General features: G+C 44.0%; 2 protein-coding genes across 2 annotated transcripts; one reads left to right on the forward strand and one right to left on the reverse strand.

Annotated features, from left to right (window-relative positions):
• The first annotated feature begins 9197 nt into the window (after nt 1-9197).
• LOC138674937 (uncharacterized) lies at nt 9198-10321 on the forward strand. Its single transcript, XM_069762819.1, has 2 exons — nt 9198-9619; nt 9875-10321. The coding sequence occupies exons 1-2, from the start codon at nt 9209-9211 to the stop codon at nt 10319-10321; spliced, it is 858 nt and encodes a 285-aa protein (XP_069618920.1). The 5' UTR covers nt 9198-9208.
• Nucleotides 10322-20534: 10213 nt separating this feature from the next.
• On the reverse strand, nt 20535-21811 carry LOC138657906 (uncharacterized). The gene has a single exon (XM_069745510.1). It carries the CDS (start codon nt 21787-21789, stop codon nt 20608-20610), a length of 1182 nt encoding a protein of 393 aa, XP_069601611.1. The 5' UTR covers nt 21790-21811; the 3' UTR covers nt 20535-20607.
• Nucleotides 21812-26129: the final 4318 nt, after the last annotated feature.

Consider the following 26129-nt stretch of genomic DNA (forward strand, 5'->3'; position numbering starts at 1 on the left):
ATTGGTAACAGGACTAAACAGGCGGCATAGCTTTGTTCAGTGGAGGACAACTGTAATGAGTGGCGCAGACACAGTTTGTAGGCCCACAGTAAAAAAGTATGCTAAATGCAGTTCAAAAGAAGAAGTGTCGACTGGGTAGGTCATAGCGTGGTACTGCATAGGCCATCAGGGCTTTGAAAGCTTTGCTTTCAACCAACCGGTAGGGCATCATCTCTAACGAGATTAGTCTAGCAATCTGGGCGTTCAAACCCTGTGTACACGGATGAGAGGATGAGTACTTTCTTTTCCTAACGAGAGTCTCTTGTAGGGTGAGCTGGACTGGAGAGGTGCATATGATGGAACTAGCGGTGGTGGTGGTGGAAATGGCAGATTGAGAGAGGGTTGGTGATGGTATTCTCGATGTTGGCCTACATACAGTGTTTCCTACCAATAACCTTGTGATTCCCTGACTGCTTTGGCCTTGCGACGATACCTCCACATTTGTTGCTGGTGGTGTCCTAACCGGTGGGCTTACAGTGAGGTAAGCAATGTAGCATTGCTGACTACCTTCATTCTGAGCAGGTGCACCAACGATATGGGACGTTTGGTAGTTCGTCCAGGCTTGCAAGTGCATGCTGGTTAAATGTCTAATCATGCACGGGTGTATTTAAATTTTGAAGATTCTTTCCTCTGCTAATGGTCTTTGAGCATTTCTTACAGATAACTTTTGACTGATCATTTGGATCTTGGTTAAAAAATTGCCACTTTGCACTCTTCCTACTATGGAATACCTTTTCAGGCATTGCACGCTGTGCTGCTTTCACCGGATGGCCACGCTGTCCTAAAACTGTTTTTGTTTTTGACAAACGTTTATGGCCTGATACGGGCCTGCCAGATGACAGCTGTTGCGATGTAGATGGCTGCTGCGGATCATCCTCCTCCGCTTCTGAACTACTGGCAGTGGGACCCTCTTCCCCCAATGGCTGCCAAACTGGGTCAACAACTGGGTCATCTATCACCTCCTCTTCAATGTCATGTGCACCTTCCTCTGTGTCACCGTGTAAGGTGCTATAGCGTTCGGGACGGGGCACCATAGTCTCATCAGGGTCAGATTCTGGCTCAGTACACTGCGAGGGCAATGTAGTGATCTGAGTCAATGGAACAGCATTATAATCTAGCTGTTGCTGTGCATCAGTGCACTCCATGTCCGATTCATCTTGTAATGGGCAGTTAACAATTTTCCGTTCTAACCCAGGCACGGTAAAGCAGGTGTGTAAAGAGCTTCATGGAGTAACCTGTAGTGTCGCCTGACGCATCCTTCACTTTTGGTTTGGGTGAAGGACACAAGGAAACGTCTTGTTCCTGACCAGGAGCATCCACTGACGACTCGCTGCTTTTATATTTGGAACTTTCTGAAGAGGAGGCGAAAGAGCTAGAGGCTGAGTCAGCAAGGAATGCAAAAACTTTGTCCTGCTGCTCCGGCTTTAAAAGCCATTTTCCTTCTCCCAGATAAGGGAGCCTTCGAGGCCTTGTGTAGCCAGACGATGACGCTGGCTCAACACCTCCAGTCTTAGGTGCTATTGTGCTTTTGCCACTACCACCAGATGCACCACCATCAGTACCAGCTCGCAACCACCGCCCACGGCCTCTTCCACCTGACTTCCTCATTTTTTGGAAAATCTAACCAAAATTACAACCGTTATATGGTACTGTAAAACAAGGTAGAAGGTGTATATAAACGTGTTGAGATTTTAAATCTCCCTTTTTTGGGAGGAAGACTGAACCAAAAATCAGGCCCTGTGCAAAAAACAACACAATGTAAGTGGCAGAAAGTGGCTGGCTGATATACGGCAAACTAACAGGACAGAAGTATATCCACTTTGTGAGAATTTAAATCTCCCTCTTTTTTTTGGGAGACTGAACCACTACTTAGGCCCAGTGTATATAACAACGCAATCTAAGTGGCAGAAAGTGGCTGGCTGATAAATGACAAACTAACAGGACAGAAGTATATTCACTTTGTGAGAATTTGAATCTCCCTCTTTTTTGGGGGAGACTGAACCACAACTTAGGCCCAGTGTATATAACAACGCAATCTAAGTGGCAGAAAGTAGCTGGCTGATATACGACAAACTAACAGGACTGAAATATATCCACTTTGTGATAATTTGAATCTCACTTTTTTTTGGTGGGGAGACTAAACCAAACCTCAGGCCCTGTGCATAAAACAACACAATGTAAGTGGCAGAAAGTGGCTGGAAGATACATGAAAAAATACAAGGACTGTAGTACAATTTCAATCTCCCTACAATGATCTCAGGACAAGTATGGCAGCAATAGAAAGGACTGCTGCACACAGAAGTGTGGACAAATAAACAAGATAACTGGGCAGAAAGGAGCAACAGTATTTTTGCTTTTAAAAAAGCAGTTGGTTTGCACAGTGGCGTGCAAACAGCAATGCAGCTATCAGGGACTCTTATAAGGCAGCCTAATAAGCTACAGAGCTGATGCACAAAAATATAACCTCCACTGTCCCTGCAAACAAATGGTGGTGTTGGACAGTGGAAATCGCTACAGCACAAGCAGTTTGGGGGTTAATCTTCCCTCCCTAACTATATCCCTTCTTCTGATGAAGCTGCGGCAACCTCTCCCTATGCTACGATCGGCAGAAGTAAGATGTCGATCGGCGTGCATGCCCCTTTATAGCCCCTGTGATGCCGCAGAAAGCAAGCCAATCACTGTCATACCCTTCTCTAAGATGGTGGGGACCGAGACCTATGTCATCACGCTGCCCATACTCTGCATCCTCCTTCATTGGCTGAAAAATGGCACTGAAAGCGTCATTTGAAACGTGACTTTGGCGCGAAGATTGCCGACCTCATGGCCAATCCCACACTAGGATTGGGTCAGGTGTTATGAAACCCGACTTTGCCGAAAGTCGGCGATTTTTGAATTTGTCCAATCCGTTTGCAGCCCATGGCCGTGACCAATCAGCGACTTTAGATTTCCGTGACAGACAGACAGACAGAAAGACGGAAGTGACCGTTAGACAATAATATAGTTGACACATAGATGTTTCTATCCATATATCTATCTGGCTAATTTCGCACATCTAGTTTTTGCCGTCTGGCACAATCTGGTGAGTTTTGAAAAAAAGCGACCCTTTTTTTCCTGCTGCATCCGTTTTTTTCTCATAGAGTTGAATTAGTGCCGGATTGCGCCTGATGGCCACACATTTCATCCTTTTTTTGCCGGATCTGTCAAAAAAGCTGTTTCCGCCAGATGGAAAACAGATACAGAGTAACAGTTTTTCTGTAGGGTATGTGCACACAGTAAGTATCAGTCATTAATGCAACAAAAATTTGTCTCTTAGGGCAGGTGCAGACGAGTGTAGATTCTAAACCCTAACCCTAAAAAGGGTTGATCATGCAAATCACACTGATCACAGTTTGGTCAGTGTGTGATCATTGCGTGATCGGATTCTCAAGATAGCAAAGAAGATCAGGAAAAAATGTCTCCGTCTTCTCCATTGGGTCAGTGTGTAGAAATGAGACTGCAGTCGAATGTCATTCGAGTGTAGACCAATGATTTCCATGCACTCAATGAATTGCATGGCCAAGTACGATCCAAATATTAGACCAAACTTGAACATGCAGTGATTTTTTTCCTCAGACTACCTTGGTCTGAGGAAAAAATCTAACATGCATGGCCTCATAGATTAAAATTGGTCTGAGTATGATCTGTTGTTTTGCCTGATTGCATTTGGACCAAAAATACGCTCGTCTGAACATTGGCAGGAAAATACTGGTTAAGATATAGATGTTTTTTTCCACTTTTTTGTGGGTGTTTTTGATGCTTGTTTTATGTTTTTTTTCCAACCCATTATGATTGGCTAAAAACATTTTTAAAATGCTGAAACATTTAGGGTATGTGCACATGTATTTTTTAGCTCTGTGGATTTTTCTGCAGCAGATTTGATAAATCTGCAGGCAAATCTGTTTTTTACCTGCAGATTTACTGCAGAATTACAGCGGATTTTGTGCGGATTCCTATTATGGAGCAGGTGTAAACCGCTGCGGAATCCGCACAAAGAATTGACATGCTGCGGAATGTAACCAGCAGCGTTTCCGCATGTTTTTTTCCGCAGCATGGGCACTGCGGATTGCGTTTTCCATAGGCTTACATGGTACTGTAAACGCATGGAAAGCTGCCTCGGACCCGCAGCTGCAGATCCGCAGCAAAATCCACAACGTGTGCACATAGCCTTAACATGCTGCAAATTTGAAACTACTATGATGTAAATCATTCAGCTGCGGCAAGAAAAACTAAATCTCCGAGCAGTAAAAAAATACTCGGAGGACCCCCGAGCGTGCTCGAGAATTCTCGAGTAACGAGTATATTTGCTCATCACTAAAAATGATGTTATATATCATCAGTTTTTATTGGAACGCCTAGGATAAAGTAATTCCATTCATATATTAATATTTGTAACTGTTATTGATCAAATACTGTGCATAACACTTATTGAATTATTTACAAAAATTGAAGCGACATTGACCTCATGTTAAGGAAGAAATCAGAAAGGTGTTTGTGGACGGTACTTGTGTCACCATAAGCCAGCCTCAGGAGCTATGTTTTTAATGGGAAGGTAACACAATAGGGTCAAATCTAAAAAGGTTCTCTTATGAAAATTTTATCAGCAACTTTTGTAAATTGCTGTGGGAAAGGTGCTTTGCTCTCCTGCAGACCAGAAACCTGCTTTAACAAGGTGAAGCCTGAATGCATTGCATCAGTCCCACAAGTTATTAAGGGCACTCCAATTGAATTAACACCAAATCAAGCCAGTGCACTTAACAATACAAATGCACTTAAGGGATGCCTCAGAATGATTTGTGACTAAAGAAAGTAAAGAAGAGAATGGCCTTCTAGACCACAGAGGTGGTGTTGAGTGTCATATACAGGAAAAGCCATAAGCAGAATTTAGAATACGGGAAAAAACATGAACTTCTGGGGCTCTAAAATACCTTAGAGTCAGCTACAAAATATAAAGCTCCTCTGCTCTTTAAAGAAAACAATTGATAAATAAATCGCCAATTATTTCATCAGTGACAAAGACTATGTGACTTCTAATAACAGAACGGTTTAATCTTACTAGCAGAATAATAGACACATGACAGATTTACTCACATTACTCATCTCATTACAGTATCATTATACAAGATATTGCTTTAAAAATTGAATAATCAAAATGTTATTTTTGTATATGTACCAAAATGGAGCTCACATGTCATACAGCGGGTAAAATAAGCGTTTAACACATCACTAATTTAAAATAAATAAATCAAACCATAGATGACAAAAGGAAAAAGTATTCAACAGGCTTACCGAAATTTAATTAATACTTCGTACAAAAGCCTTTGTTGGTGAGGAAAGCTTCAAGATTGAAGCATTGTGTGAAATATGGCATCCAAAGAGTTCAATTTTTGACTCATCTGACCATACTTTATTCTCCCAGTTTTTCACTGGCTTTTCTGAATATTGCTGAGCAAAATTTAAACATGCTTGAATATGCTTCTTATTCAGCAATGAAACCTTGCACGGTGAGCGAGCGCACAGGCCATGGAGGTTTAGTGCATTACATTAGTTTTCTTTGAAAATTGTCTCTTCAGTGAGGAAGAGGACTGGAACTCTAGTGCCAACTGTTGGAAGTAGCAATCCTAATAGTCAATGTTGACTTTTTAACGAGCCTTGTCACATGACTTAGGATAAAAGCCAAACCAGAATCTCAATTTGCAGACACTGTGTTTCGGGGTACTGCCCCTCGTCAGTGCAAAGTGTGAGATATGATTTGGCTGTGTGATTGGCATCTGACCTGGATCCAAGAAGTATTGTTTCTCCTTGCGGAGAGCGACATGTTCATCTTGGCATGATTAGTTTTCTTTGAAACTATTGTACCTGCTGATTCCAGGCTCGAGTTCAGATGAGGACATCCAGCAGAGGGCGCATCACCGCGACTCAAGGTAACTACATGTCATTCCCCTACATTCCATTCATTCCCTGGGTTTTTACAGGCAGGGGCGGCTGCATTAGCAGGCTTCTGCTTGTAAAATTAGTTAACCCCTTCAGATGGATTTACAGCATGGGACATGACTGATCGACGGAAGGTATGGCATATTGTTGTTTGCTTTGTTTAACTTTGTTTCAGGTGACAAGGGTCTTCAGGTGGATTAAGAGTATAATAAAATATTAAAACAACCTGTGTCTTTATTTCATTAAATACTTTTAATAATGTGTGTGCGTTTTATTAACCATTTCATGCTATTGGATTAATAATTGATAGGTGTCATAATTGATGCCTCTCCATTATTAATCTGGCTTAATGTCACCTTACAATAGCAAGGTGACATTAACCCTTCATTACCCCATATCCCACCGCTACACGGGAGTGGGAAGAGAAAGGCTAAGTGTCAGAATAGGCGCATCTTACAAATGTGCCTTTTCTGGGGTGGCTGGGGGCAGATGTTTTAAGCCAAGGGGGGGGGCAAATAACCGTGGTCCCTCTCCAGGCAATTAATAGCTGCCCTCAGTCACTGTCTTTCCCACTCTGGCGTAGAAAATTGGGAGGGAGCCCACGCAAATTTTTTCCACGATTTTACCCTTAAATTTAATAGCTAGAGACACCAAATTTGACACACATACACTCCTAACATTACTAAAGGGGAATATGTAATAAAAGAAGGGATATGAGATGGTTTACTGTATGTAAACCATGTCTCATATCATGTCGGGTTTTGGAAGGAGATAGGAAAAGCCGGCAATTGAATTACCGGCTTTTCTGCTATCTAGCGCTGTATGAAATGTTAATATATATATGAGTCTCACTGACATATATATATATATATATATATATATATATATATATAGACAGTATATATGTTTGAACGAATATTTGAGCCCATGGATCCATTGTATGTCCGTTTTGGAAGCCTGCGAGAAAATCTCGCAGTACGAATGCCATACGGATTACATACAGAGGATGACATGCGCAAAATACACTGACACACTCTGCCTACGGATGACATACGGATCACTATTTTGGGGACATTTTTGCGTATTACGGCCGTAAAAAACGGACCGTATTTTCATAAGCTGAGTGTGACGCCGGCCTAAGAGAAATGAATATTCATTGCCATTGCAGTGAATATTCATTTATCTTTAGCAGCGGGCTTTAGCTGCAGCCGCCGGCTCACACCTCCTGTGACAAGAGTATATATGGAAAATAAAAAGCAAGAACTTGACTTGGCCTCTTACAAATTTTTTGTGGAGAATTTAAAAAGATTGTGAAGTGGATTAGGTTTAAAAACATTTGGAAGATGAGGCCCTCTAGCATGACTGCCGCTCACACATGGATGGTACAGTGAAACTGCCAATGGCCATTAAATCAGTTAATTTGAACTTCATTTTTTGAATCTCTGTCTACAAGTCACAAGCCACTAGCCATTTAGTTGGCTTGTACTGCACACCATGGCCAGCCCCTAACTTTTTCTGTTTTTTGTTTTAAATTTAATTCTATACAAATTAAAATTAGGTGGGGATACATATAAACCCAAAAAATCAAAACAAAGATAGTTTAAACAGTTGCAGGAGGAGCGAGGGCCCTGCTCGCCAGCTTACAAACTAGTTGTTGCCTTCTCTTCCTACTCCGCTTCCTCCAGCATCTCCTCATCAGCTTAAAAAGTGTTGACAGTGTGTGCATGCTTTTACTGTGCCTGTGCGAACTGCAGCTTCACTTTTACATTTCCACTCACTGCCTCATATGCGAAGTACCCACAAGGTGGTATTTCAACCTTCAATATGCTGGGAAGACTATGTGAGCGGCAGCACATGATAGTTTCAGCTGCGTCACTCACGGATGAGTTGCTGTATGGAGGGACACCACTGCAAGACCAATGAGTTGGCCTCCATGAAAGACATGTGTGCCATGTTATGCTGCTTCCAGTACTCCATGAACATGGCCAGTGCTGATGATGGAATAGTCACCGCTACTATCCCACATTTATGCCTCCAATTAAAACAAATCTTCATGTGATGATGAATGAGGTGGTGGCACAGGAGCAAGAGGAGGAGGAGGTGGAACAGGCACTATTCACACCATTATCAGGCCAGGCATCCACACAAATCTTGGAGGATGGCTTCCTGTACCTAAAGTGGCCAAGTACACAAATGTCCAGCCAAGGGACAGTTTTAGAAAAAGAGGAGGAGTAGAGGGTCTTCTGCGTAGTACACACAGTCTGTTTTGCAGAGTAATAGCCCCGTCACACATAGCGACGCTTAAGCGATTCCGACAACGATACGACCTGTCCGGGATCGTTGCTGCGTCGCTATGATATCGCTGGTGAGATGTCAAACAGAGCGATCTTCCGAACGACGCAGCAGCGATGCGGCGACCTGTAGCGACCTGTACAACGATGTCGTTTGTCGTTGTGACCCTTTCACATGGCTGCTATGATAACGATACAGACCTCGATGAGGGACGTCTTGTGTGACGTTGTAGTCACACAGGCGTGCCTTTGTGTTGCCTTGTCCGCCCCCATTCAGTTAATTGGTGGTCACTACTGCGTTCTGATTGGTCGGCGGCCTAGCCATATGAGGCGACACGATAGCTCTTCCGTCCTTTGTTCCTGAGCGCGTGGTGGTGGATTGCAGATCGTTGTAGAGTTCTCCGGCCTGCGACTTCTATTCGTTGCTATTCTTCAACGGTTCTTCGGATATCTATACTTTGTGCACGGTAGGTATCATTTGGGGTCTCAAATGCGTTTCCATTCCCTTTCCATTCCCTTGGCACCTATTAATCTGCTATCTTTGCTCTGGAAGGAGGGAGGGAGTGCTTTGTTGGTATCTGTGTATATATACTTTAGCACATGGAGCCATTTTAGGTAGTCTCGTGGGCACAGAGTGACCACAGACAGGGTTACTAGGCCTTATTTTTTAAATAATAAATTTGGCTCTATGCCGGTTCCATTTGCATGGCAGGGGAACACAGGCAGCATTGGTGTTGTCAGTGGAGGACTATTGGAAGGAGGGACTGCAGACTGGCAGAGATTATTAGCAGGCCAGGCGCATTGTTCTTTATTTTACATTCACAGTAGTGTGGCTCATACATAACTCTTTTCAAAATGTTATTTAAAATATTCCATATATGCTCACTGTATGCTATTCTTTCTTTCAGATGTCTTTCAATACCGAGGAGTTTGTACGGGAATTGATTGAGATGTATCGATCCCTGCCCTGCCTTTGGCAGATTAAATCCGCTGACTACAGCAACAGAAACAAGAAGAGGGAGGCTTTTGCCAAACTTGTTGCTCTGTTTCAGCAGCATAACCCCAGCGAGAAGGTGGATGAGAGTGTTGTCCGGAAAAAGATCCAGGGTCTACGCACAGTTTATAAAAAGGAGCTCAACAAGGTGGTGAGGTCAAAGAAGTCTGGTGCCGCCACAGACGAGGTTTATGTGCCATCGTTATGGTACTTTGACTTGCTTGGCTTCACCCGTGACCAGGAGCTCCCGCGTACAATGGCATCTTCAATGCGGCAGACCCTGGATGAAGACCCTGTGATCCCGACTGACACCCCTGTTGGAGATGTAAGTACCTTCTTTGCTTGCTTCCCTGTAAAAAGCTTTAAAACTTGGTCTCTCATGGCATAGTCGAGTAGAAAATAGTAACTAAGTTTTTCCCTCTTTTATTATGCTGCATTTTATCCAAGTTATCCCTTCCACTTCAGATAAGTACAATCCTTAACTTTTTGGCCCCACTCAGTGCTCATACCGTTATTTAAAAAAAATCCTATCCTGTACTACTAGTTTCTCCCCTTAATTCTAAATTTTCTGTTCCTGCAGCAAGATCGGCATGATGATCTGTCCACCCCGACCAGTGAGGACCTGCTGGGAGCTGAACCAATCCGGGAGGAGGCTACTGAGGGGTCTAGTGAAGACCCTGCACCCTCAACCCCCAACACACCTTATGTACCACGGCGGATTAACAATGGTCGTAAAAGAAAAGAAACCGTGTCGCCATCAACAGAGTTGGTCACTTTGGCAAAGCAAATGTTAAGCCAGCAGAGCCACAGTACTGTGGACAGCTTTGCCAACTTTGCCGCTCATCGGCTAGGGAAGCTGCAAGACCAACAAAGGATCCACGCCGAGAGGGTGATTTTTGAAACTTTGAGCAAAGCGGCAGCTGGACAGCTAGATGAAAGTTCAAGTGTGCAAAGTTTTATGGACCGTTCATGGCAGCCAATGAATGATACGCCTCAGGAAATGCGTGGCACACCAGCACACCGTTAATTTAGATCTCACCTGAACATGCCGCTTGCCCCTCCACCACAATATCCCAGGTTTTCTCATTCTTTTCTTGGGCAATTATCATCTCCGCCCAGCCAAGGATTTTTGAATGGTGAAAACCATTATGAAGAATTATAGTTCCATTAAATATTTCGGGTTATAAGTATAATTGTAGTATAGTTAAGTTATTTTATATTAAACCAATACGCAAAGAGAAAAGAATACGCTGATAGGGAGATCACCAAACAATTACAAAGTATGGCTTTTATTAGAAAAGTGCACACAGAAAAACAGTACAATAAAACCACTTAAAAAACACATACATGAAAACAATGCCCTGTAGATAGTAAGAAATCCCCCTCCTCCCCCCATCCAAACTGAACACTCCCGCTGATCTGGCAAAAGTTACAACCCAGGAAGGTATACATGCAGGTGCTGAGTGCATAAACACTAAACTGAAGCTCCTATCCCCAATATGCAGTAATCTAACATGAAGCGGTCAAACACATACCACCTGAGAGTCCGTCGGACTAATGAAATATAAATAACCCTATCTCACACTGATAGTGTAATGTCTGCTACCTGCACACATAAATAATGAACAGTGAGCACGACCAATGTCTAAATCAGAGCAAGTGGGAGACAAATAAGAGATACAGAGGGTATATACGTTACACAGGTGCTGCAGAGCCGCAGGCAGCCAGGAGGTGTGACGGAGCTGAAGCCAGGGTGTCAGTCAGGAGAGAGGAGGGGGGCCGAAGCCCAACGCGTATCGCTACACACAGGTAGCTTCGTCAGGGGCAGAAAGAGTATACCTGAGGCACAATTCAAAGATCTATATATAGCCCCAATTACATACCGGAGTGAAGGGATTCAGAACAGCTGTGAGAGCTCCAGAGTTCCCCGAGGTCCAAATGCTAGGAGTATGTGCGCGCACCTTAATGCGCAGGTGCCAACCAGTGATGCCGATGGATCAGGTGCACCCTCCTCAATGAGAGAGCCAGAGAACAAATGCGCATACTCCCGATATAAACATGTTGCTATGGCCACCAGGAAAAGCCGGCCGGCCAAACAAAGTAACATAGAGATGCGCATGCGCCTGTAGAACGTCCAGTCGCAGGATGGAAATATAAATATAAACAATGATAATATTGCCCGAGACGCCAGTATATCGGCGCCAAGAGGCAAGACTGAACGTTCAGTTGCACACATATAAGCCAAGCATATTCTGCGAATAAAGGCAAATAACCCTGGCCTTAGAGCTGAGCCGGCAAAAAAAAAAAAAAATATATATATATATATATATATATATATATATATATATATATATAAAAAAAAAAAAAATAAAATAAAAAAAAAATATATATATTAATTAAAAAAAAATAAATAAATTATAGATCGCAGATATAGACAGCAGTGCAAGCGCTAACACGCAGTAAAACTAAGATGTACGCACCACATAGTGCGCAGGCGCTAATTAGCAATGCCGCCGGCTATAGACGCATATATATTAACAGAATGTGCATTCATGCAGCTATACCCATTATCGGCGTACACGAATCGCCATAACACCCACAGTGGGCCAGCAAAACAAGATGTGACACCGAAACCACCCCATGCGTAAAAAACATTTTCCAAGCCACCAATCCTACGATATTAACCTGAACGATGAAAATAGTAGCCAAGGAACGCGCAGGCGTCAACGTTGAAATTCATTAATGTGAATAACCAGGCACAAACCGCACATGTTTCAAAAGGAAATTAGTTGTCATGTCCACAAAATTACACCGGACACAGAAGGCATATTACAGATAAATGCAGGCGCAAATGCACAATATACAGAATTAAAAAAAAAATAAAAAAAAATTGAAGTTTAAAGCTGTTTGTAAAAGCCTGTAAATAATAAGTCTTCGTTGAGCCCACAGGGGGATTGGCTTTGAAGTTCGAAAATCCACTTGGACTCGCATCGAAGAAGAGCCTGTGTAACGTTGCCCCCCCTAATATTCATGTGGACAGTCTGTAGGCCCATAACTTTGAAAGTAGATGTCTTCCCCCCATGGATGTCCAAGAAGTGCGAGGCCACCGAAGTGAGCATTTTGTTCTTCTCTCGGTCCCTGGATGCTGTAGAAATATTAGACAGGTGCTGCTGCGTTCTCTTCCGCAATTCTTGGGTAGTCTGACCCACATAGATTTTAGGGCAGCCGCAAAATATTGCATAGACAACATTCCGTGACCTGCACGTAAAAAATTCTCTTGGACGAATCTGAAATGATAAGGTCGAAATTGAATAGCCGTCCTGTGCAATCATGAATTGGCACACACTGCAGTGGCCACATGGATATGTACCATAGACCTTTGTACCCCGATTCAAACTCACAGTGGGTCGTTGGTAATGACTGCGGCACAAATTGTCCCTTAAATTCCTAGCTCTTCTTGCTACCATATTAGGAGATATGACGGACTACACCTCAACAAACCTGGGAAACACACATTCGCCAGAAGACTCGCTACACTCATCAGGAGGGCGTTAAAATAGAAGAAGAGGGGACAGGAAGAAAAACATTAGACTCGAACAAAGACGACCCAGGAAAACATACTCAGAAGGGAGGTAAGAACATTTCTAAAACAATCCACAGTGAGGAGATTGGAACAAAACAAAATCCTCTAAACTGCATGCTCGCAAACGCCAGAAGCCTGACAAACAAGATGGAAGAACTAGAAGCAGAAATATCTACAGGTAACTTTGACATAGTGGGAATAACCGAGACATGGTTAGATGAAAGCTATGACTGGGCAGTTAACTTACAGGGTTACAGTCTGTTTAGAAAGGATCGTAAAAATCGGAGAGGAGGAGGGGTTTGTCTCTATGTAAAGTCTTGTCTAAAGTCCACTTTAAGGGAGGATATTAGCGAAGGGAATGAGGATGTCGAGTCCATATGGGTTGAAATTCATGGAGGGAAAAATGGTAACAAAATTCTCATTGGGGTCTGTTACAAACCCCCAAATATAACAGAAACCATGGAAAGTCTACTTCTAAAGCAGATAGATGAAGCTGCAACCCATAATGAGGTCCTGGTTATGGGGGACTTTAACTACCCGGATATTAACTGGGAAACAGAAACCTGTGAAACCCATAAAGGCAACAGGTTTCTGCTAATAACCAAGAAAAATTATCTTTCACAATTGGTGCAGAATCCAACCAGAGGAGCAGCACTTTTAGACCTAATACTATCTAATAGACCTGACAGAATAACAAATCTGCAGGTGGTCGGGCATTTAGGAAATAGCGACCACAATATTGTGCAGTTTCACCTGTCTTTCACTAGGGGGACTTGTCAGGGAGTCACAAAAACACTGAACTTTAGGAAGGCAAAGTTTGACCAGCTTAGAGATGCCCTTAATCTGGTAGACTGGGACAATATCCTCAGAAATAAGAATACAGATAATAAATGGGAAATGTTTAAGAACATCCTAAATAGGCAGTGTAAGCGGTTTATACCTTGTGGGAATAAAAGGACTAGAAATAGGAAAAACCCAATGTGGCTAAACAAAGAAGTAAGACAGGCAATTAACAGTAAAAAGAAAGCATTTGCACTACTAAAGCAGGATGGCACCATTGAAGCTCTAAAAAACTATAGGGAGAAAAATACTTTATCTAAAAAACTAATTAAAGCTGCCAAAAAGGAAACAGAGAAGCACATTGCTAAGGAGAGTAAAACTAATCCCAAACTGTTCTTCAACTATATCAATAGTAAAAGAATAAAAACTGAAAATGTAGGCCCCTTAAAAAATAGTGAGGAAAGAATGGTTGTAGATGACGAGGAAAAAGCTAACATATTAAACACCTTCTTCTCCACGGTATTCACGGTGGAAAATGAAATGCTAGGTGAAATCCCAAGAAACAATGAAAACCCTATATTAAGGGTCACCAATCTAACCCAAGAAGAGGTGCGAAACCGGCTAAATAAGATTAAAATAGATAAATCTCCGGGTCCGGATGGCATACACCCACGAGTACTAAGAGAACTAAGTAATGTAATAGATAAACCATTATTTCTTATTTTTAGTGACTCTATAGCGACAGGGTCTGTTCCGCAGGACTGGCGCATAGCAAATGTGGTGCCAATATTCAAAAAGGGCTCTAAAAGTGAACCTGGAAATTATAGGCCAGTAAGTCTAACCTCTATTGTTGGTAAAATATTTGAAGGGTTTCTGAGGGATGTTATTCTGGATTATCTCAATGAGAATAACTGTTTAACTCCATATCAGCATGGGTTTATGAGAAATCGCTCCTGTCAAACCAATCTAATCAGTTTTTATGAAGAGGTAAGCTATAGGCTGGACCACGGTGAGTCATTGGATGTGGTATATCTCGATTTTTCCAAAGCGTTTGATACCGTGCCGCACAAGAGGTTGGTACACAAAATGAGAATGCTTGGTCTGGGGGAAAATGTGTGTAAATGGGTTAGTAACTGGCTTAGTGATAGAAAGCAGAGGGTGGTTATAAATGGTATAGTCTCTAACTGGGTCGCTGTGACCAGTGGGGTACCGCAGGGGTCGGTATTGGGACCTGTTCTCTTCAACATATTCATTAATGATCTGGTAGAAGGTTTACACAGTAAAATATCGATATTTGCAGATGATACAAAACTATGTAAAGCAGTTAATACAAGAGAAGATAGTATTCTGCTACAGATGGATCTGGATAAGTTGGAAACTTGGGCTGAAAGGTGGCAGATGAGGTTTAACAATGATAAATGTAAGGTTATACACATGGGAAGAGGGAATCAATATCACCATTACACACTGAACGGGAAACAACTGGGTAAATCTGACAGGGAGAAGGACTTGGGGATCCTAGTTAATGATAAACTTACCTGGAGCAGCCAGTGCCAGGCAGCAGCTGCCAAGGCAAACAGGATCATGGGGTGCATTAAAAGAGGTCTGGATACACATGATGAGAGCATTATACTGCCTCTGTACAAATCCCTAGTTAGACCGCACATGGAGTACTGTGTCCAGTTTTGGGCACCGGTGCTCAGGAAGGATATAATGGAACTAGAGAGAGTACAAAGGAGGGCAACAAAATTAATAAAGGGGATGGGAGAACTACAATACCCAGATAGATTAGCGAAATTAGGATTATTTAGTCTAGAAAAAAGACGACTGAGGGGCGATCTAATAACCATGTATAAGTATATAAGGGGACAATACAAATATCTCGCTGAGGATCTGTTTATACCAAGGAAGGTGACGGGCACAAGGGGGCATTCTTTGCGTCTGGAGGAGAGAAGGTTTTTCCACCAACATAGAAGAGGATTCTTTACTGTTAGGGCAGTGAGAATCTGGAATTGCTTGCCTGAGGAGGTGGTGATGGCGAACTCAGTCGAGGGGTTCAAGAGAGGCCTGGATGTCTTCCTGGAGCAGAACAATATTGTATCATACAATTATTAGGTTCTGTAGAAGGACGTAGATCTGGGTATTTATTATGATGGAATATAGGCTGAACTGGATGGACAAATGTCTTTTTTCGGCCTTACTAACTATGTTACTATGTTACTATGTTAGATGTAGAAATAAAAGGGAGAATCTTCTTGTCATTTGCAAGGATAGCCCAATTGTTAGAAAGAATGTCCCGAATGTCTGACCACTGGTTGTTAAAAGTAGTTATTAATGGTAGCGAAGAGAGAGGTTCACGTACCTTCTTATTTAGCAGACTTTGTCTCTCCGTGCCGCGGGCACGTTGGTAGGCTTGGGAAATAATTCTCCGAGGGTAGCTCCTATTTTTAAAACGGTTGGACAAATCCGTCGCCTGTGATTCGAAATCCAAATTGGAGCTACAATTTCTCCTGAGGCGAAGGAATTGGCCCCTCGGGATACCATTTTTGAGATGACCTGGATGGAAGCTGTCGTAGTGTAAAAGGCTATTAGTGGCGGTTGTCTTCCTGAAGAGACTACAGATAATATGGGAATCCTTGATGGCTAATTTCAGATCCAAAAAGTCAAGCATTGTCTCTGAAATGACAGATGTAAGTCTGATGTTAAATATGTTACAATTTAGGTCTCCAATAAATTGCCTGCACTCCTCAAGTGACCCCGTCCAGAAAAAGATGACATCGTCAATATAGCGACGCCACATTGTCGTTTTGGGAAAGGCCGTATGTTTAAAGACAGTTTGCTCCTCCCACCATCCAAGAAATAAATTTGCGTACGATGGTGCACATCTAGCCCCCATAGCTGTACCTGAGGTTTGTCTGTAGTACTTCCTGTCGAAGACAAAATAGTTTTTGTCCAAGATAAAGTATAAGAGTTCCAAAAGAAAACTATCATGACTTATATCTCTCTTGCTGTTCTTAGCCAGGAAGTACCTTACAGCTTGCATGCCCAGTTGATGTGTAATACTGGTGTAGAGTGATTCTACATCAAGACTCACCAAAAAAGTACCAAGTGGCAGGTGAACAATCTCAAGGAGCTGTATAAGATGGGACGAGTCTCTAATGTATGAGTCCAGAGACAGGACCAACGGTTGTAAATAGTGGTCCACATAGATGCAGGGACGTTCAAAGAGACTGCCAATTCCGGAAACAATGGGCCTACCTGGTGGTGCAGTGAGCGACTTGTGCACTTTAGGAAGAGCGTAGAATGTAGGGATGATAGGCGAAGGGGTGATGAGAAAATCTGCCTCCTTTTTTGTCAAGATGTTCATCTGACGAGCCCCGTTGATAAGCTGATCGATTTTGTCCTTAAAGCAGTGGGGTCAGAAGGTAACATAGCATAACAATCAGACCTCTGAAGTTGACGTAATACCTCGCCAGTGTACAAATCATGAGGCCACAGCACGACATTGCCGCCTTTGTCGGCCTCACGTATTACAAAGTCTTTATTGTTTTTTAAGTTCTCAAGGGCCCTTCTTTCTTCTCTACTGAAATTGTTGTGTCTGAATGGATCCAATTTCAATTTCTTAATATCAGAGCATACCTTGTCAAAAAATATTTGAACAGCCGGGAAGAGGGAAAACGATGGAGTAGCCTGTGAGGGCAGACGCCTGGAGAAGTGGTGCCCCGTGACCACACCCTCATTTTCATGGAGTAATTCAAGCAGATCTGAGAAAACTTGTCTATCACCACCAGAAAAAGAATCTAAAAGAGAAGGTTGATGGTACAGCAGTTTGAATGTTAGTTGGCGGCAAAACAAATACAAATCCTTAATTAAAATAAATTTGTTCAGTTTGTTCATAGGTGAGAAGGATAAGCCTTTGGAAAGGACTCTTCTCTCCACGTGAGACAATTCATAATTTGAAAGGTTAATGATCTGTAAATCACCGTCAAAACTGTTTGCTGGATCAATTATCATCTCTTGTTGTAACGGGTTGTCCTCTTGAATGTGGGTGACCAATTTCTCCGTGGACGACTCTTCCTGTTGTATGTGTCTCCTCTTCCTCCTCCCCCTCCGACAGCGCCTTCCACGTCGCTGGGGTCGGAGGATAAAAAATCACTAGATGAGATATCGTCCCCTACCAAAGGTATGGTTGCCTGTTGAATATCCCTAGGGACATAACGTCTGTTCCCTCGATGAATCCATTTATAGGCACGCCCCTTATTATAGTCCATCTTATCCCGCTGGAATTTATCTCTTTTCCTCTGAATAATTTCCTTTTCAAACTTATCGATTACCGTTTTCAACTGAAGCTGGAAAGGGGTGACCTCTGCGTCTTTATTGAAGTCACCAAGTCTAATCTCACATCTCTTAATCTCCTCCTTGATCTGAATAAGAAGGGATTGGTCATGCTCAATGAGCATATCGATTAGTATGGTGGAACACTTGGCTAGGCCTGTTTCCCATGTGCTCTGAAAATGGGCCGTGGCTTCCCAAGAAGGGAAAATCTGAACTCGCAAGCCCCGTGGTATAATACCCATTTTTATATTAAAGAGTTAAATTTAAATGTTACTTTATGTTAAAAATTGTTATAAATAAAATTGTTTTGATAATTCTAAACTTGCAGCCTGCTTTACTGAATTCAGCATATACTTATTTGCAGGTCTAGTAGGCGGGGTAATGGGCAGGGTGCATGTATACAGATGCATACATATAATGAGTGTGCGTGATGAAACATGTTTGTTGTTTTTAACAAAGCGTACACATCAGGGGATATAAACTGTTATTTTGTTTTATAAACAATATTAACATACCAACAACCTAATAACAAAATACAAAATAAACTAAATACAAAACCATCAACAACAAAAAAAATTAATGGCTGCCGCTCTGCTGTTGTGCAGCCACAAAACGATCCAGCATCACTCCGTGCTGTTTGACTTGCTCAGCCAGTGTCCCCTGTGTCGCCATCATCCTCCTGTGTGATGCCTGGAGGTCCTCTAATGTTGGGATTTCTATGGAGGGAATGGTAAAACTTAGTTTGTACATGCATCTAACTATCATGTACGTGTTTGTTATTTAACACTTACGGTTTCCGGGTAAATCGGGTGATGAAGAACTAAGGGACCACCCGGATCCCCTGGCATCACCGCCTAGGGAAAGATACAACACTTCATAGTACACGACAGTCCTATCCTTTACGAGTTGTATGGACCTTTTTTTTAGTGCAATAATTACCGGGGGACATGACTTCACCCATGTCACGGAGTGATGCTGGCAAGCCTGTTGTTGGTGAGCCTGTCGTTGACTCCTGCTGGGGCTCCGGGTCTGCTGGTGCTGGAGAAAAATAAAAATATTACATTATTACATACCTGAGGTGCTGCACTGTAATTACTGTTGTAACAAATGTGCCGCAATATACTGGGCCAGATTTTTGGTCATATGATCAGGGGCCCCATTTGTATGCAGGACTGTGCACGAGGCGTGTGGAGCCGAGCCGGGTGTGTACGAGGCGTGCGGAGCAGAGCCGGGTGTGTACGAGGCGTGCGGAGCCGAGCCTGGTGTGTGTACGAGGCGTGCGGAGCAGAGCCGGGTGTGTACGAGGTGTGCGGAGCCGAGCCTGGTGTGTGTACGAGGCGTGCGGAGCAGAGCCGGGTGTGTACGAGGTGTGCGGAGCCGAGCCTGGTGTGTGTACGAGGCGTGCGGAGCCGAGCCTGGTGTGTGTACGAGGCGTGCGGAGCAGAGACTGGTGTGTGTACGAGGCGTGCGGAGCCGAGCCGGGTGTGTACGAGGTGTGCGGAGCCGAGCCTGGTGTGTGTACGAGGCGTGCGGAGCCGAGCCTGGTGTGTGTACGAGGCGTGCGGAGCCGAGCCGGGTGTGTACGAGGCGTGCGGAGCAGAGCCTGGTGTGTGTACGAGGCGTGCGGAGCAGAGCCGGGTGTGTACGAGGCGTGCGGAGCCGAGCCTGGTGTGTGTACGAGGCGTGCGGAGCAGAGCCGGGTGTGTACGAGGTGTGCGGAGCCGAGCCTGGTGTGTGTACGAGGCGTGCGGAGCCGAGCCTGGTGTGTGTACGAGGGCAGCAGAAACACTAAAAACGGTCGTGGCCATATACTATGCTAACCTATCTTAACTACACTCCCCACGATGTGGAAGGCTCTGTGACCGGATGCTGGCTAGGCGCTCACTGGACCTGTACTGCAGATCCGCCAGCTTCTTCCGGATCTGGGTACTGGAGCGCTGCACTCCAAATCTCTGGGCTAGGCCCTGACTGATCCTCCGCAGCACAGCCTGCTTATGGAGGACGGGATGCTCTCGGTGATTATGACACCCATAATCATGGGCATCTAATTCAGTAATTAGGTAACGCACTTCTGCGTCACCCCAAGGCGTTGCACGACGCCTGGCCGCCATTTTGCCGCCACTAGTGAAAAGCAAGGCCGCAGCACTGTCCTTTAACCCGCCCACAACGCATCAGCGCCGTAAACCACGCCCACAACGCATCAACGTCACCGCGGTTATTAGACGACGCTACTGCGTTAAGCGGCCTGTATTGTAATCTCCAGGTCACACCGAAGACGCTACTGCGTTCTGAATGTGACGCATTCTCAATACAGCGTCTCCGGTTGCACTGGAAGACTGGAGTGTTGGTGGTTTCATGTATGGATATGTATTAATGTTTAGATAGGTATTTATATTTGTATGTCTGTGAGTATGTATGTGTATATGTAGGTATCTGTGTAGATTTCAATGTTGATGTATATGGATGTATCTGTATACATAGGAATACACGTATGTATATATGGGCCCTTACAGCAGAAAGAATGAGAAACAAAGCTTTTTCAAAGTAAAACAAACAGTTTATTAGACAAATCAGTGCAATAACTAAAACAGTGTATACATGTCAGTAGTAGCCCACTATAAGTTCTGATGCTGCCAAGTAACAGCACCAGGACCGTTAAAATATTGGCAGTAGTTGTCTCGGCAGGTCTTCGCATCGTGGGTGTTTCTGCCAGGTAACAATGGTTGAAGGCCTACAATTGCGGGATCATTTGCGCGCCATTCACCGAGCTGCACTTCCCCATTTACTAGGCCCACAGAGTCCATGAAGCCAGGTGGACTGTACGCCAAAGCATCTCGACGGCGAAGGAAGTTGTGAAGCACACAACAAGCCAAAACAACAGAGTCTATCGATTCAAACTTCATGTTAATAGGCGTGTGGAAAACTCTGAAGCGATTGGCCATGATACCGAAGGCATTTTCTACAACCCGACGTGCCCTTGACAAACGGTAATTGAAAATTCTTCTTTCCTCTGTTAGACTTTTTTGGGGGAACGGTTTGATAAGATTGGGATGAAGCGGGAAGGCCTCATCACCGACAAAAACAAAATTAAGGTTGCCTCTAGTCTCAGAGTTGGGAGGCAAGTGAAGTTCACAGTTGTTCAAACGCTCTCCAAAGAGTGTGTGCTCTAAAACGCCACCATCGGAAACCCTTCCATTCATGCCAACATCTACATTTATAAATTCATAATTCGCGTTAACAAGGGCCATCAGGATGATGCTGAAATAGCCCTTATAATTAAAGAAGTAGGATCCGCTGTTCGGTGGTTGAGTGATCCGGACATGTTTCCCGTCCAAAGCCCCACCACAGTTTGGGAACTGCCAAAGCTGCTCAAAATCGGAGGCAATCTTTTTCCATTCCTCCTCCGTGTTGGGAAACTGCATGTAGCTACGTAGACTGTGGAAAATCGCATCACATGTCTCTGGAATTAGAACGCTGAGCAGGGTCCTTGAAATGGCTGAAGAAAAATGCAAGTCTTGCAGCGAGCGCCCGGTGGCCAGGAATCGCAGCGTGACTGCCAATCTTTCATCGGCCGGGATGGCAGCACGCATCACTGTATCCTTCCGTTGAATCAGTGGAGTAATTCTTTCCAGTAAATGTTGGAAGGTTTCCTCAGACATCCGCAGATAGTTGCGGAAATCATGAGGATTCTTCTCCTGAAGCTCTCTTACAAGTTGCATGTGGGACAAATCAGACCTCTTCTGCAGCCATTCTCTGGTCCACATGCGACGCTTTCGTTTAGAACGCCTCTCTTGCATCCGGGCCTCATCTTGCCGCCGAGCTTCCTCAACCAGCAATGCAGCAAACACAACAGCATACTGCGCATTGTTCATGATGCTGCACACTGAAACACATAAAAGAAAAAGAAGATAAAGTTAATAAATAAAAAAAAAAAAACTGTTATCATGCATGACAGAAAACATGCCTGTGTAAAAGTATATGTACACAGATAGCAGACAAGCCCTCACTCCATCCCTCCACAGCAATGATAGCAGGAAATTATTTTTAGTTGCCCTATATAAAAATTTAGGGGAAAATGAAAACGCACTTGCGACCCCAAACAATATCTACCATACACAATGTATAGTTGTCAGAAGAATCCTTGCAGAACAGATTATCGAAATGGAAGAGGAGTCGCAGGCCGGAGAACTCTACAACGTTCTGCAATCCACCACGCGCTCAGGAACAAAGGACGGAAGGGCTATTATGTGTCGCCTCATAGCATGGCCGCAAACCAATCAGAACGCAGTAGCGACCACCAATCGGAACAGAATGGGCGCGGAAAAGGCAACGCAAATGCACGCCTATATGTCGGTGCCTGAGTCGTCAATGAGGTCGTTGGTTAGGTGTCAAACAAAGCGATGTGTGTTCCCCAGCGGGACCTCAACGATCAAAAAATGGCCCAGGCCATTCCGACACGACCAGCGATCTCACAGCAGGGGCCTGATCGCTGCTACGTGTCACACATAGCGAGATCGCTACTGAGATCGCTGTTGCGTCACAAAACTTGTGACTCAGCAGCGATCTCGCTAGCGATCTCGCTATGTGTGACGGGGCCTTAAGCCCACCGAGGCTGCTTTGCATAGTACTACCACAGAGACTTTTTTCAGGGAACTCCCACAGAGACGTTTGCAGAGTACATACACAGTGTTTTTGGAAAAGTATTACCACAGTCACCATTGCAGAGTATAACTGTTTTTTAGGATAAGGCCGGTGTCACACTTGCGAGTGCAATGTGAAAAACTCGCGCAAGTCTCTTGCATCAATTCCTGGCACTGCCGCCGGCACTCGGGACTGGAGTGTGTGGCTGCATGTATTTCTATGCAGCTGAACGCTCCGGTCCAAACTGCCAGCAGCAGTGCCAGGAACTGATGAGAGAGACTCATGCGAGTTTCTCGCATTGCACTCACTAATGTGACACCGGCCTTACAACTCATGTTGCAGAGCATGCAGAATCTTTTTGGCACAGTACTCCCAGAGGTTTTTTGGCACAGTACATACAGATGCTTTGTGGCACAGTATTCACAAAGGCTTTTTGGCACAGTACTCCCAGAGGCTTTTGGGCACAGTACTCCCAGAGGCTGGGTTGCAGAGTACACGAAGAGGATTAAAGGAACATTTCCTAAGGCACAGCCACAACTGGTACAGATATAGTGGTAGAGGAGAATTATATTTTAGACACACTACTTGCAAAAAGACAGCTGCATAGTACAACTACTTTTTAGACACACTACTCGTATAGACACAGAGGTAGACAAAAACAATTTTTTAGCCCACAAATGAAAAAGATACGGCTGCATATTGCTATTTTTTTTAAGACACACTACTCTCAAAAAGATGGCTGCAGAGTAGAATTTTTTGGGGGAACACTACTCCTACAGACACAGCTGCAGTGAACACAAAGGCTTTTTGAAACAGAACTCCCACAGGTAGGGAATCTGAGCACACACAGAGGGCTAAAAACAGTACTCCCACAGGTGAGGGGTGAAGAGTACGCACAGGGGATTTTTGACACAGTATTATCACAGACACGCATAAGATTTGAAAAATTTATTTTGGTGCACAATACTATCAGACGTAGGTGCATAAGAGTAGAAAAAATTGTTTGTACACACAGTACTATCACAGACAAGGGTGCATATTAACAGAAAGAAAAAACAAGGTGCAAAAGAGTCCTTTCTCTGCAGGCTACACCTGCAGACACCTCACAATATTCTCAGCTCCTCCTGGATCCACGCGAGAGTCCTTTCTCTCCCAAGTCAAAACCCAGACTGACACCCATGTCCAGGTATTTAACCAAAACCATAAAACCATGTGATGATCACTTGACCATGACATCATCACAGGTACTGTCCGTACACATGCTGGTGTCATTTCTGCAAGTGGAGACCTGGGGAGCACCCTCCCACTCTATGGGTGCCCACGTAAAAAAAGGCCATGTATACCACTTTAAATTAACCCTTTCAGCACGTAGCGAGCTGGAGGAAAAATATTCTGGTTTTGCATCACTGATTGTAGTATGCGCAGTGACCCATATCTCCCTCCATACACTGAACCAGTGACACTGTCACAAATTCCCCCCCATACCCAAAGCTAGGGGGTTTTGGCACTTTCAGACATTAAACAGGGACTTCGGGAGAAAGCATCCACATTGCTATATAACTTCCCTGGCCTATGCTCTACATGAAAAGTCTAAGGGCTAAGAACCGATTGAGGTCACTTCTGAATTGCCTCTATATTATTTAACTGAGGCTTGATTTCGCCTCTCCTGATTATGTAGCCTAAGTACCTGGACTCTTCTTTCCCTATGGCACACTTCTTTGGATTTATGGTGAATACCACTTTCCTCAATGCATTGAGGATCACCTGTACCTTTGGCAGGTGAGAACTCCAGTAAGGGCTGAAGATGACAATGTCATCCAAGTAGGCTAGTGCATACTTCTTATGTAGAGCCAAGATTCGATCCATCACCCTCTGGACGGTAGCTGTGGCCCCCTGCAGTCTGAAGGGCATTCTGGTGTACTGAAAACACCCACCTGGCATCGAGAAGGCCGTCTTCTCCTTGGTGCTCTGGGACATGAGGATCTGCCAGTACCCTTTTGTCAGGTCTAGAGTTGTGATGTATCTTACTGGCCCCAGTCGCTCAATGAGTTTATCATCGCAGGGCATCAGGTATGCATCAAAACTGGACACCTAATTGAGCCTGCAGTAGACGTTACAAAACCGCCACTCACCATTGGGCTTCAGGTCAAGGATGATGGAACTCAACCATCCACTTCTTGATTCCTCTATCGCCCCGAAGACCAGCATTCTCTTCACCCCCTTTGAGATTATCTCCCCACGTCCTTTTGGGATTCTGTAGCGCTTCAGGTTTACTCTTACATGTGGATGTATTAGCACATCATGTTCAATGACCAGTGTGTGCCCTGGCAACTCTGATAACATGTCGTGGTTCAGCTGAAGCAGTTCTCGACATTGTTGTTTCTTGGTCAGCATTAGCATCTCAGCAATCATGACCTCCTCCACCTTGGCTACAGGACAGGACCTCGGGCAAGGAGCTTGCAGTGGTTCATGGTCCTGACATGGTTTGATCAAGTTCACAACTAGGATGGTGTACCTTGTAATTCAGTAACATAGTTTCATAGTAACAATGTTAGCAAAGCCGAAAAAAGACATTTGTCCATCCTGTTCAGCCTATATTCCATCAGAATAAATCCCCAGATCTACATCCTTCTAAATAACTTAATAACTGTAAGATACAGTACAATATTGTTATGCTCCATGAAGACATCCAGGGCTCTCTTGAACCTCTCGTCTGAGTTCAACATCACCACCTCCTCAGGCAAGGAATTCCAGATTCTCACTGCCCTAACAGTAAAGAATCCTCTTCTATGTTGATGGAAAAACCTTCTCTCCTCCAGATGCAGAGAATGCCCCCTTGTGACCATCACCTTCCTTGGTATAAACAGATCCTCGGAAAGATATTTGTATTGTCCACTTATATACTTATACATGGTTATTAGATCGCCCCTCAGTCATCTTTTTTCTAGATTAAATAATCCTAATTTTGCTAATCTCTCTGGGTATCGTAGTTCCCCCATCCCCTTTATTAATTTTGTTGCCCTCCTATGTACTCGCTCTAGTTCCATTATATCCTTCCTGAGCACTGGTGCTCTAAACTGTACACAGTACTCCATGTGCAGTCTAACTAGGGATTTGTACAAAGGCAGTATAATGCTCTCATTATGTGTAGCCAGACCTCTTTTAATGCACCCCATGATCATGTTTGCCTTGGCAGCCACTACCTGGCACTGGCTGCTCCAAGTAAGTTTATCATTAACTTGGATCCCCAAGTCCTTCTCCATGTCAGTTTTACCCAGTGGTTTCCCGTTCAGTGTGTAATGGTGATATTGATTCCTTCTTCGCATGTGTATAACCTTACATTTATTATAGTTAAACTGCATCTGCCACCTCTCGGCCTAAGTTTCCAACTTATCCAGATACAGAATTCACATCCCTGAGTTTTTCCACAACCACATACGGGCCTTGCCACTTGGCCAAGAACTTGCTCTCCACTGAGGTAAGGAGTACTAGCACG

This window comes from Ranitomeya imitator, chromosome 1 (assembly GCF_032444005.1).
Source record: "Ranitomeya imitator isolate aRanImi1 chromosome 1, aRanImi1.pri, whole genome shotgun sequence".
Classification (NCBI taxonomy): Eukaryota; Metazoa; Chordata; class Amphibia; order Anura; family Dendrobatidae; genus Ranitomeya; species Ranitomeya imitator.

Excerpts from the sequence above, each read along its gene's own strand:
- LOC138674937 (XM_069762819.1), top strand. The coding sequence starts at position 9,209 with ATGTCTTTCAATACCGAGGAGTTTGTACGGGAATTGATTGAGATGTAT. Across the intron at positions 9,620-9,874 it reads CTGACACCCCTGTTGGAGAT|CAAGATCGGCATGATGATCT; the intron begins GTAAGTACCTTC and ends CTGTTCCTGCAG.
- LOC138657906 (XM_069745510.1), bottom strand. The coding sequence starts at position 21,789 with ATGCAAGAGAGGCGTTCTAAACGAAAGCGTCGCATGTGGACCAGAGAA.